Raw genomic sequence first — 13,795 nt, forward strand, 5'->3', positions numbered from 1 at the left:
AGCAGTCAAACTTATAATAGGAGCACATCTCTGTGTGTGTATGGGTGTCCATGCCTCTTCACGCAAGACTTCTGTGTAGTAATTAGGTAGTATCATTAACAGCCATTGGCGTCAAGCAGCTCTCCTCTGCTTTCACCGGCTCTCTGATTAGTCTGATCTTGACCCCTGACCCCCCCCCCCACACACACACACACACACACACACACACACACACAAAGAATGAAAGCTAGAGAGAGAGACAGATAGTTACAGAACACAGTGTCTATATTCTCCTGCATATTTATGGTTGTTCTAGAACTTACCATGAATACGGCATGTTGACAATACTATCTAAGTGACTCAAATAGTCTTGCCCATGTCATCATCCTGCACTCTTAGACAGTGTGTGTATGTGTGTGTGTGTGTGTGCATCACCCTTGGGTAGTGTTAGTCAGGGGAACACACTGTTCCTACTCCACATTATAATATTCTCCTTAATGTGGCTTGATCAGGACTAATGGACCACAACTGTTGACTCTCAGGGGCTCTGAGCTTCAAATGTGTGTGTGTGTGTGTGTATTCTGCAGAACAACACTGTCTTCTCCAAACAAGCTTATTGCATTCTCAGTATTCTTTTGTCTGTCTGTGTTTGTGTGTGTGTGTGTGTGATTCGGATGCTGCAGAGTGTAGCATCCTGTTGTAATGTTGTCATCACAGTATGTGAATGGATCTGCTCACTATGCGCGCCAGAGCCGCCTCTCCTGGTGACGGCTGCCTCTGTGAGAGAGTGTGTTGATTAAGGTGTCGATTGGGGTGTGTTTGTGTGTGTGTGTGTCGGGGGGTGTGGGGGCGGCGTTTCTGTCTCGAGGGAAGAGCCAAACAGAAGAGTTGTCATCCATCTTTGTGATTGTGGCTTTTATACTTACTGAGGGGTTTACAGTGAAGGTGACTCATGTTAGAATGGGCGTGTTGGCAGCGCTCCCATCAGTTTACCCATCTGTACAACAACCTTGTTGGTATCTTCTTCTTACAAGACTATAAATCCCCAAACTCATGAATGGTAGCAGTAGCTCCTACCCCACACATGATAAACAGTCTCATGAAGGTAAGACAGGTATTGGCCTAATGCAAGGCAACTTTGCCTTCTCCATGACCTGTCTGAAGTTTTCTTCCTATTTAAGGATTATTTTAATATATATTTATAAATATAGTATATGTAATCATGGAAAAATGAGATAAAAATTCAGGTTAAAGATGTTGGTCGTTTTTGTCCAAAGCCTGTCACAGTAATGTGCAAAAATCTCTGTGGAAAACATCACCTTGTGTTAATGCAGTTCTCCTGGCTTTAGTGTCATTACAACAAGCACACAATTAAAACCAGGTTAGATAGTCAGTACTTCTGCAGGACAAAACTAGTTTTTTCGAGATGTATTGTTTTAGCATAAACAAAAGTAAATGCTTGGCACGGCACTATCTAAGTGTAATACTAGTTCTAGAAATACAGAAACATTTTTGTCAGTTGCTTGCTTGAACCCCTTTAAGCAAATTCGGTTTTTCGAACACAGTTAAAATTGTATTATTACAAACCCTGATTATAGTTTTTGAGTATTTTTTTTGCACTTAGTAACCATTAAGGGAGGATTATTTCCTAAGTGCACGGAGATATAAAAGTAGTTCCTGGCCATTCAACATTTCTCCACAAAGACACCCAGCTGAGATCCAGCTGAATCACAGAGAGGCTGTAAGCTCTCAGCTCACTTTCTTCTTTTCTACTTATTTTTTCTTTCCATTGAGTTCACTTCAGTCAGGGACTTGCGGGGTCTTTATAAAATGTTGTCCCCCCCCCCCCCGAACAACTCCCCTGGCCCCCGGCCAGCTGGCCTCTTGAGGCGGGCCTTACACTCAGCACATTCTTATCTGACCTCGAAGAGAAAATGACACTGTGCTCTGAAAGAGGAGAGAAGGAAGGAAAGAGGAGGATGAGGAGGTGGGGGTGGCGGTGGAGCGTTTAACAGCGATGGGCAGAGGGATGAGGTGATGGATGAGTGTTTAGTGGTATGAGGGGGAGGATGGATGAGGGAGATGATGAAACACTCGCTTCCCGACAGGCAGGACGGCAGGCTAAGACAAATCAGCTGTTTGTCCTGCAGGCAGCGATTTTGTGTGTGTGTGTGTGTGTGTTTACTGTATTGGTCCAAGGAAGCTGTTGAACACGAGGTCACATTGTTCAGTGTTTGCTAGCTCAAGCTGCAACCAATCACACACACAAACAAGCTGAAGTCAATGTTACTGGACCTCTTCCCCACAGTCTTTAGTCTCTCCTCTCTCGAATGCTCTCTGTGGGGGATTTGTTTCATGTGAGGAAGACAGCTCCCATGTGTACTACATATATTCTTCCTCTTAACTCTAAAAGGAAGAAAGAGAAGACGGAAAGAAAGGAAAGGTACCACCTGAATATTTCAGATGTCTCGGCTTGCCAGAGCATGTCTGGAATGAAGCCAGGATGCGGAGCGCAGGATGGATTCTGTTGTTGAGGTGCTACCCAACACAGTTCAGGAAAAATTCAAGCATAGATCTTACAGCAGCTTGTCTGCAATTATCGCTGGATCTTCCCGAGGTGAGAGCACAGTGTGTGTGTGTTAAGATGACAGAAGTCTCCACAGACAGTGTTAGCATTGTTTGCAAAAAGACAAGACAACAGAGAAACAACAGTATCTCATCACAGATAGGCTGCAGAGATAGAAAGAGAATGTGTGTGTGTGTGAGAGAGAGAGTGTTACTTTACTTTGTGTGAGATTACGAAGGTCAACCAGAGGGAGGACAGATGACCGATGGGAACCCAAGGACAGCAGGGGGCCGAGAGTCTGTGTGTGTGTGTTAAATAGAGGATCTGTGTCCTGATTCACTGTGGCACTGGATGGCAGGAAGCATACTGTTCCCTAGGGAGCGGAGAGAGGAGATCAGCATCACTGTGAGAGTGTACACATTCACACACACACACGCACACACACACACACACACACACTCACACACACACTCACATACACTCCCATACAGATGGAGGGCTTGTAGCACACACTATCATACTGCGACCAAAATAGCAGCAAAGACTAACACACACACACATGCTGTCATGACATCAGCCTAATCCGCCGACAGTTTAAATGCATGGGGTCACCTGAGGGTGGTAGAAGGGTTGTGTGTGTGTCAAGGATCAGTTTGCATTCTCACCAGGACTTTGCCTGCTCCTCATGACTGCTCGTAAACGATATTTGAAAGGAGTATTTGAAAGTATCTCTAGCTGTGATTGGTTGAGGGTGCCTAAAGCTCCAGGGGAACAGGAAGTGAAGCTTCCCCTGCAGACTCCCCCTGAAGTCGGCTCGACAACAGTCGTACCTAAGTACCTGACAGGATTGAAGGTGCTATTTTAACCAGGCAGCTTAGACACCTACAATATCCTTCCTCTCTTCTCTCTTTGTTTCTGCTCCACCTCTCCTCTATAAAACAAGAAGAGCTGGATTAAAGGAGGCTATTTAAACCACACGGCTCACAGCCTTTCTGTGGACTTAAGAGGCCAACCACCTGATCTCTGCCCGCCTGAGCTTCCTCTGGGGTCACATACACACACACACACACCTCATTATGGTAGCAAGTTACCTGGTAACAGGGCCATCAATGGTGCCAAGGCACGACCCAGATGAGTGGCAGTCTGGAGGGCTCTACACACACATGCACACACACTCTGGAGAAGGTGACCTGCTTTCAAGTGGAGTCTCATGGGAGTTTTAGAAGCCGAGAAGATTCTCTGATACGATAGCCTCCTTGCCCCCCCCCCCCCCCCCTCTCTGTCTTGTCTTGGTGAATGTACTCTCTCTAGTCAGCTGGTTGTCTAATACTTATAAATATGAAGTTGACGTCACACTGATTTAGGAGAGACACAATTCAAGGTCTCAGACTGTGTGTGTCTGTCTTTCTGTTTGTCCGGTTCACCACTTTCATGAACATTTAGGCTTGGAAGACTGTCTCCTGGTTCAGGTTAGGATTTAATGGATACCAGTGCAGAAAAGGTTAGACAGATGGAAGGATAAAGAGGAGGGGAAACGATCTCTTCTGTTCTGTTCTTTCTTTTTCCTCCTCCCCTTTCCTCTGTCATGCTGCCCAAAGCAGAACAAAAACACTTAGGGCCCTATTTTAACAATCTGAAACGCAAGTATCAAAACACAAAGCGCAAGTAACTTTGTGGGTGGGACTCCGGCTCGGTTGCTATTTTGCCGGCGGGATAAATGACTTTGCCCCTGGCGCAAATCTAAAATGGGTAGGTCCGAAGTAGCTACATTACTAATGGGTGTGCTTTGGGCGTAACGTGCAATAAACCAATCAGAGCGTCATCTCACATTCCCTTTAAGACCAGCGCTTGTTCCATGGCGGATTGCTATTATAACGGCGGATTTGCCAGGCGCACGCCAGGAGGTTCACAGCCGAGGAGACCGACGTTCTAGTCTGGGCCGTAACAGATAGAGAAGTGACATTGTATGGGAAAGGCAGAGCAGTTTTCTCATTGCACTAAATTGCCCGCTCATGCTGCTCATTCAAATTCTTATTCTTATTTTTATATATATTTTATTTTTTAAATTGTTTAGTTCTTGGAATTAGTTTAACTATTGTACTTTTTTACTTAATTTAAGACCCGTATATGTTTATTGTTTGCACCTTCCTGCCACAGTAAATTCCGTGTTTGTGTAACATAGGCTACATGGCGAATAAACCGAATTCTGATTCTGATGGAGATGGGAGAAGAAACCCACCCAAATTAGCTTCGGTTGAACAGGCGTGGGAGAAAATTGCCACAATTGTTACAAATCATGTTCACATACATAAATATTTCCCATGAAAATCTTTTTATAATCATTGAAGAAATGTAACACGCCATAAATCAAAACAATGGAACGTATCTTCGCAGAAAGAAGACCCTGGCCTCGCCAGCAGTGCGCACGGACCAAGCTTGCGCCCTTAAAATAGCATCTGAATAACGCGCCATTGACTTTAGACTACTTTTTTCCTGGTCAGTGGCGGAATTGTTTTTTTGAAACTGCAAAATAGCACCAGGGAACCGCCCCCGGGAGCGCAAAGTCATTCCCTAATTTACCAACGTGCGTCTGTGGAGGGAAAAGTCCGCTTTGCGTCGAGTGCAAACCAGGAATGATACTTGCGTCGTTGACAAAGTAAATTGCGCTGGGTGCAAGATAGGGCCCTTAGACTTCTGACAAGGTATAACATCGGCTTTTAGCGGCTGCTTATTACAGAAAATGTTATAATCATGACAATTGCCACTCTCAACATTATTAATAGATTACAGTGTTTTCTACTGAATTTTCTCCTCACTCCAGAACAGTATGTCCATTGGCCATAGGGAGTCAGGTGGCTGAGCGGTTAGGGAATCGGGCTAGTAATCAGAAGGTTGCTGGTTCAATCCCCGGCTCTGCCAAATGACGTTGTGTCCTTGGGCAAGGCACTTCACCGTACTTGCCTCGGGGAGAATGTCCCTGTACTTACTGTAAGTCGCTCTGGATAAGAGCGTCTGCTAAATGACTAAATGTAAATGTAAATATGAAGCTGAAACACTGCATGTGCACTTATGTAGGGGAAGGTGTGTAGAGTACTAGAAAGAGAGAGAGGTTAGCAGCAGTATGAGTGAGATTATCTTGCTAGATGCAAGAGGGGGAGGGGAGACGGGTAGAGAGGCGGAGAGGAGAGGTAAGGAGGAGGAGCACAGCGGAGAAGAAGACACGTTCTGACTACATCCTGACGTGTTACGTCTCTGGTTAGGCTGGTCAAACCTACTGTCCATGAGAGAACACATCCATTTTGTGGGCTCCATGGACATACTCTCATTACCTGTTTTTCTCTTCTCCGTGACAAATGAGCCTTCTCACTTCTCCCCACTCCTCTCACTTCTTCCTTTCTGTCCTCTCCTCTCCTCTGCTTGACTTCCCTTTTCCCCCTCTCTACCAACCCTGTGGATGCACCCTAACTTCAACCTCCCTCCCATTTGGCTAATCACATCTTGCCGCTGGCCTTTTTTCTCAGCTAAGCTCCCCCGCCTCACACACACACACACACACACACAAAACGCACACCTTGATTGTTGATGCTTGATGTCTGATTCTGAAACATGAGTCATTATTTATTGAAAACACAATTTGTTATTATCAGATAACATCTATGGTTGTATTGTAAACTTTGATATCTGGCACATCAAATAAACATCATGATATCAACATTGCAAAAAGGGGAGGGGGTCTATCTACATTCAATGTGTGTGTTTGTGTGTGTGTGTGTTTGTGTGCCTGTATCCTTAGCCGTGTCTATTTGCCATCGAATCGCGCTATGAAAAACAGCAATTTAGGATGGAGATAGTCTGTCACCGCCCTCCTCCTCCCTTCCTCCACCACCCCTTTCCCCGCCTTCTCCTACTTCTGCAACCAACTCATGGAAATAAATTACTGACTGTCATTTTCCCAGTTGTGAGGGTGTGTCTGCAAATCCCCTGCCCTAGATTATCGACACTCTCCTGTACTGTGGGGCTAGGACTAGGGCTGGGCTATGGGGGCTAGAGCTGGGACTAAGGATAAAACTAGAGGGCTCTGGATAGAAGAATGAGGCTAGGGGAATGGAGGTCAAGAGGACTGGGATTGGGGGGCTTGGGGACAGAGGGACTAGGGGATTAGTGTTTATCCTGGGGCTATGATCTGGGTCTGAGGCTAGGAGGCTGTATCTGGAAGCAAGTTAGTACTCCGTGGACTCCCTCAGACAGGAAGCAGCCCTGATCAGGATGCAAGCCTGGTAGTCAGACAATGCAGAATCCCCCAGTCATCCATCCTCCCACTCCTTCTCCAGTCACCTGTAAGGCTGGCTATACTGCCAACCTAGCTCTCTTGCTCCACCCTGTGGCAGGATAGCGCAACTCCATTTCAATATTTCCATCGCCCCAAGTGGTTTTCTCTGGGTACTTGTTAGTGCACCCCGCTGACAAGAAACAGTGACAGTAATCAGAGTCTATCAGACTCCTCGCTGGCCACTCAAAATCGTAAACACACTCAAACAACCATAAGAAGGAAAAAGAATTCACAGCTCCGGTTTATTCAAAGCCTGTTACGTTTCTGGTGTCGTCTCCTTTGCTGCAACTGTGTTAGAGGCTGTCAGCTTGGTTGGAGCATGGTGAGATGGAAGCATTTGGGGGTGGGGTGTGTGTGTGTGTGGGGGGGTGGGGGGTGGGGGTGGGGTCTACAAGCTCCCCTGATGACATCATCTGTCTAACTAAGTGTGGTGAATGAAATAGAAGCAATTTTGTTAGTTCAATCCCGTTCTCTGTCTCCTGTGTTCAATCGTCTTCCCTCCTCTCCTCTTCCCTCCTCTCCTCTCCTCTCTTCTCCTCTTATCTCCTCTCCTCTCGTCTCCTCTTCCCTCCTCTCCTCTCCTCTCGTCTTCTTTTCCCTCCTCTCCTCTCGTCTCCTCTCCTCTTCCCTTCTCTCCTCTCGTCTTCTCTCAGACCAAGAGAGGCAGATATCCGAGACGCCGACTGGCATGATCATCGGTGTTGTCATCGGTGTGTTGATCATCTTGCTCATAGCTGGTGCCGTCTTTCTGTTCCTCCGCAAGCGAAGGATGGATGGAGAGAACGGAGAGTAAGACAGCGTTTTTTCTACTTCTTACAGTATACACTTAACCCTCGTGCTGCCTTCGGGTCACATGACCCAAAGGTTCATAACGAACCATCGTTGTGTTTACCCAATTTTACCCAATACAAAAACAAATACAAATAATTTTCTTTTAACCATTCCAATGTGGGGGGTCTGAGACAGCCCGACAGTTAAAAGAAAATGCTTCACTTTGTTTTTGTATGAGGTAAATTTGTCGCAATACGACGGTGGGTCACAATGACTGATGGGTCAGAATGACCCGAAGATAACACAAGGGTTAAGGAGCACTTTATAGATCGGTCTACTGAGGGACAACTGTGTGTGAAATCAGATTGACCCCATTCTCTCTGTATTTCCCTCTCTTTTTCTCTCTCTTATCATACAGGGGTCCCCCAAAGCACAAGCCCCCTCCCCCAGCAAACAAGAAGCATGAAAGTTCAGCTAAGATGGTGAGTGGCTGGCTGGCCCTGTCAATCGCAGATGCCCTTGTTCTCTTTTTCTATGTGAAAAGAACATTCTTTCAGCAAAACATTCATGTTTTAATTGGTCGGGTACTGAGAAACAAAGTGAAAGGATCAATAGACTGTGTGTGTGTGTGGGGGGTTTCTGTGTGTCTGAGTCTGTGTGTGTGTGTGGGGGGGGGGGGGGGTTTCTGTGTGTCTGAGTGTGTGTGTGTGTGTGTGTGTGTGTGTGTGTGTGGGTGTGTGTGAGAGAGAGGGCATATAGTATGTTGACTCCAGACTAATGCAGCCATAATGGGGCTAATGGGTATTGATCTGTGTGTGTGTCTGACCCTGACCTCTGTGTGACCTCCAGCTAGACAAACCAGCAGAGCCTCCTGTTGAGACTGAGCCCCTCAGTCAGACCTATTATGAGACCAGCGTGGAGCCTGTCACTGTAAGGTTACAGTACACACACACACACACACACACACACACACACACACACACACACACACACACACACACACACACTGTATCTTACAACTTACATATTTTACAACTCAGTTCACAAGGTATTCTGTACTTCTGTACATAGATGCATTGCTATATTGTCGGAATAAATTACAATTGATAAAGAATCAATAAATGGAGTGACTCCTCCCGCAGGACCTAGACGTGTGCGATGACGACGTTCCTCCTACTGGTGCCTCCAATGGTGGCACCCCCTCTGCCCTGGAGGACACACTGCAGTACAATGATGAGGCCAACGAGTCGGCAAATGATTACCTACCTCCCTACTCCTCTATGGCCCCACCCCCTGATAATGTTCTCCAGGACGGGGGGGAGATGACCCCTGACCCACCCTCCACCACCGTCTCACGTGGCGAGAGCTTCATGTCAGCTGCCATGTACGTGTAGTGAGGGAGGGGCGGAGTCTGCCTGACTGGCAGCCTATCAGACCGCTCCTCTTCAGCTGGCTAGGCCTTCTAGGGAGTGGAGTGACAACACAAATCCTCACCAGCCTCTCTGTGGTCCACACACCCTCACAGACAGCCTAGCACACTCTTCTCACTTTCATTTAACACTTTTTCTCCATTTCTGGCTCCACTGTCATTTCCTTAGGTACATATTGAGCAGATGATTTTCATGTTGTGATGTTGAACTGTCATGAAACTTCTTTGAAATGTAACAAAATATCCTGCTCTTGTTTTTTTGGCCTTCTTGCAGATGCCAGTCAGAGCTAAACAGGAGTAGAAGACTAAGTAGCTAACTAGTTTGTTCTGGCACTGAAACATCCCAACGTTAAATGATTTAGGAGTCATTCTGATTCATTTTTTAAGTTCTAAGTCGAAAGAGTTGGTGAGGCTGTGTGTCAGGGTAACAAAATGTGATGTACCGGTTTACAGCAAAGCACATGCAAGCAGACAGCTCCTTGCTTTAGGAATTATGGCACCAACACATTTGTCAAATACATGTCAAAGTATATGGAAAGTATGTATTTTCAGTGTGTCAAAATACCCAGCTGACATTGGAATCTACTGCCAATACAACCATTTTATGAACTCTATCATTGAAATGGTAATACACACCAATGTGGCTAAATATATGGCACACTAAAAATATGTATTTGTTTCATATTTTGTATTTTAATCCTATTTTTAAGTGTTTTCTGTACTGTTATGAACAACAAACTGTGGTTAGATGTCAGTTCTGAATAACAACTTATATCCTGTCTTTTCAATAGATGTCAAACATTGCCAAATAATCAACAGACACTGTAAAAATCCTGATGATTCATATATTGTTGGTGGAATAAGATGTGCACATAAAAAAAAGCGATGTTGTGTTTTCAGTGCCTCTGTGTAGGGCTGTTCGTTTCAATGTGGGATCAATTAAAACGTAAAACGTATTTTATATTTTAACTGCGGGTTTATCGAGGTTGTTGCAATGCTAGTGTTTTTGGATCACTATTGGCAACGGTGTGTGGATTTTCTTGCTTAAAAACTCTGCATGGCATGCTTAGTGGGGTGTGTTAACACTTGTCAGGTCACTTTCCCAGCATAGTTATTATTGAACTCTCCAGTTTTTTTTATCTGAGTTTTAAATGTATGTCCCGATATGTTCATTGATTGTATAAACACAATAGTGTAACAATAGCAGACCTAGTAAAGATGAGGTGATGGTCTTGACATAGAGAGCAGGAGAGAAAAGGGAGAGGTGGAGGCAATTCAAGTTATGCAAATGCAGAAGAGGAGTTGTGGGTTTGCCAAACGACCAACATGGTTGAGCTTTGAGGATGGTATGCTGGCAGACCTATAGGGGCAGGGTGCTAGGGGTCACATCATGCAGCTGGTTGACTTTTGACAGATAGAGAGCACCAAACAAGCACGCACACTTAGATACAGCACCATATGTACTGTATGTAAATAGAACAACAGGATAGCTAGATGAATAGATAAATTAATAGATAAATATCTGCAGTTGCTTGGCTAGAGACCTGCTCTCCCACTGGTGTTTCTTCAAAGGGAACTTCTGCATGCTGCATGGAATTCTGGGTAGGTCCACTTCCTCTTTCCTGTGCTAAAAGTGCCATGGCAACGAGATGTGACTTTGAGGCTTGCAACAAGTTATGCAGCATAGACAATCAGTATATATTATTAACTATGGCTGTTCATTGAGCTGGAAAGGGACATTGAGTTATTAATTGTGAATGTATGTTTTTTATTTTAACTTTGTTATCATTTGATTTCATCTTCAAACTGCTTTCAAAAAGTTTTTGTTCCGGTAGTTTAATTTAAGGTAATGTATTTTCATATGGTTTGTTGCTTCTTTCTCTATTACTCTTTGGTGTGCTGCCAAAACCATAAAAATATCTTAATATATTCCATGAGATTAAGACAATCATAAAGATTAATTAAGCACCAGTCAACTATTTACAAATACCTGAGGTAGGCTACGCTTGATTAAGATCATACAACTCAACAAACTCAAAAGTACAGTCCCAAAGGTGCTAAGGGTAGATCAAATCAGAAACATCCCAAACACAGTGCTTACAAGTGTTTGATATGTGTATCTGACCAGGTAGAGCAGTTTCAGACTCCAGGCGGGTTACGTTCACGCTCCCTCCAAGAGTTGGTGTTGGATTTTTATCCAACCCCTCCTTTCTCTCTCCTCCTTCCAAATGCCCAAAATACAAACCGTAGAGCTTGTGGGCGATAAAATGCCTGTCAGGATCCGGCCTTCACCTTCCCTCCCTTCGTTGCTGCTCCTGCTCTTTGCTTCTCTCCCTCTGTCATCTCACTTCTTCTGTGCTTTTTTTAATCACAGAGCCAGACGTGCCTTCATTGTTTTTGTTTTTTTAGCTTGTTCATTTTCACATTTTGTTTATGCCAGAGTAAAGGTGGATGGGGGGGAAAAAACAAGAACAAAAAAACGGTTTGCCACCACTGATGATGTATGTTAATGCTTAAAACACTGGAAACATGGAAATTCCTTTTTCTTTTTTTAACAGATCTTTCATTTGAATGCTTTTTTGGGAAACTCACTTTAAAGATCATTGTCTTGTCCAATAAAATGTCAACCAAAGACCTCCAATGACTCCATTCATACTCTCAACCTCTCTTCTCTGCTTATCTGTAGTCAACATACACCCAAACGCGATTCATAATGACTTAAGCCCAGATATTTTGAAATAAGCAACCAACTAATAACCTACAGTCGTTGCTTTGGATAAAATACCATGTGGGTAAGTTGACATATCCTTCTTTTGGGAGAAGCCCACTGGTGGACCCTCACCCCTCAATGTGAGCACAAGATGTGGCCCTTACCAACATGTCTCGCTCAATAGAGCTTATTCTATGGTCTTCATGCAGAAGCACAAGTCTATCTTTGGCTAACCTGTTAGCGATTGTGTGTAATTAAAACCTATCACTCCCCCATCCACCCACTCCTCTTTTATCAGCCACGCGAGTGTGAAAGCCCAAGTCCCGAAGATGTCACGCAGCATTAACATTCAGAATTAACCGCGTGGCAGCAGCGGGGCCGCCGTTGACAAGACGCGTCGTGAGAGGAGATCGCCCCATGCCAGGCAAAGTTACATTAAACTGTGGTGACGGCCAGTAACTTACAGAAAATGATGAAACGCTAGCACTAATCAGCACACAACGATTAAAGAGGCTATTTACAAACTAACAGACATTAGCCCGGCGTCGGAACTCTTACTGTTACATGAGTGACAGATACACACATAGACAGGAGAAATATGGGGATTGATTGATTGATTCAATATCCAAGTACACATCATGCACATAATACAAATACTTGAAATTCAATAACAAGAGTCACATCTTATTACATGATATACAGTTTAAATTGGATTGGATGTTTTTGGATGAAAGAGTAGAGTAAGACTGCCCTCTGTTGGTTTTACTAGTCACAGTGGGTTATCATCAGGTCAGGCAACTGTCCTGTTCTTACATTTGTTGAAATCCACCCCTACCCAAGCCTGACTTTGCCAGATGGTTTGTTACACATAACCATCTGGGAAGTCGTCCTTGGAAATTGTTTGGAAAAAGGCAGGCACATATAAAAAAATTATTGGCAGGTGAATGGTGAACCGTCACAGGCTAACTTCAACAACACTCTTAGCTGTCAGTAGTTCCTCATAGGACACTGATTCTTCCAAACCACAAATGACAAAGAAGCTTGGAAAGATGGATTTTCATGTGGTCTTGATCTTGTGAACCCAACTGTCTCCCTTCCACTTATCTTAAAACTCTGGATATCTTCAAACAGTGTATTATATATGCATATGTATATACTGTATACGTAAATATGTATTTTTACCAGTTATTGACATGCGTAAATGTAAGCCTTAAAGCCACACATTGGTTATAGAGCTAGTCATGCCAATAAACAAAAATCATGGCCAGGGATGAATTTCCAGACTACATTTTAAGCCCATAGATTCCATGTACATATCTTGACAGATAGTTAAACTGAGTATATTCATCTGTGAGTCAGGCTGGTGTCAAGCTGACAGGAGTTCGGGTGTAATCACAGTTTCTGAGACTTTCGCTCTCACAAATCCAGGTGGATTAGTTTTCCTGCGAGAAAGAACCTAGCGTGAGGCTTTGAAGATAATTGTCACATTTTCACACACACACACACACACACACACACACACACACACACACACACACACACACACACACACACACACACACACACACACACACACACACACACACACACACACACACACACACACACACACACACACACACGCACACACACACACACATACACTCACACACACCACATGATATGCTAATCAAAGTATTTGATACATGGTGCGGTTGTGCCAACATCCAGTACGCTGGCCTTTGTAGATTTGAGAGCATTGGTAGCAACTCTACTAAGGAAGCAAAAAAGAATGCCAACACCCCCACTGGTGCCCTCTGCGAGGACCCAACCTTCCTTCTTTTCTAGCACATTTACTGCTAAAACATGGACCATTCCCAGGTGGGTACAGAGGTAAATGATTTCACTTATACAATCATGCTGGATCAGAGAACCTCAACGTGGGGGAAGGAAGCACAGTAGGGAGCTCAGGATCTAGTCCTTGTGGTGAAGCTAAGTGTATATTAAAATGGACGCCACAGTCCCAATTAC

General features: G+C 44.4%; 1 protein-coding gene across 1 annotated transcript in view; it reads left to right on the plus strand.

Moving 5' to 3' along the window:
- Positions 1-11,711, plus strand: part of pvrl2l (PVR cell adhesion molecule related 2 like) — a 36,816-nt gene extending 25,105 nt beyond the window's left edge. Inside the window, exons 5-8 of the mRNA XM_062486588.1 lie at positions 7,529-7,664; positions 8,065-8,128; positions 8,496-8,576; positions 8,789-11,711. Of these exons, the coding sequence (XP_062342572.1) occupies positions 7,529-7,664; positions 8,065-8,128; positions 8,496-8,576; positions 8,789-9,040 (533 nt within the window). The 3' untranslated portion in view covers positions 9,041-11,711. The remainder of the gene's footprint in view (positions 1-7,528; positions 7,665-8,064; positions 8,129-8,495; positions 8,577-8,788) is intronic.
- Positions 11,712-13,795: the final 2,084 nt, after the last annotated feature.

Source organism: Osmerus eperlanus, chromosome 20, assembly GCF_963692335.1.
Source record: "Osmerus eperlanus chromosome 20, fOsmEpe2.1, whole genome shotgun sequence".
Taxonomy (NCBI): Eukaryota; Metazoa; Chordata; class Actinopteri; order Osmeriformes; family Osmeridae; genus Osmerus; species Osmerus eperlanus.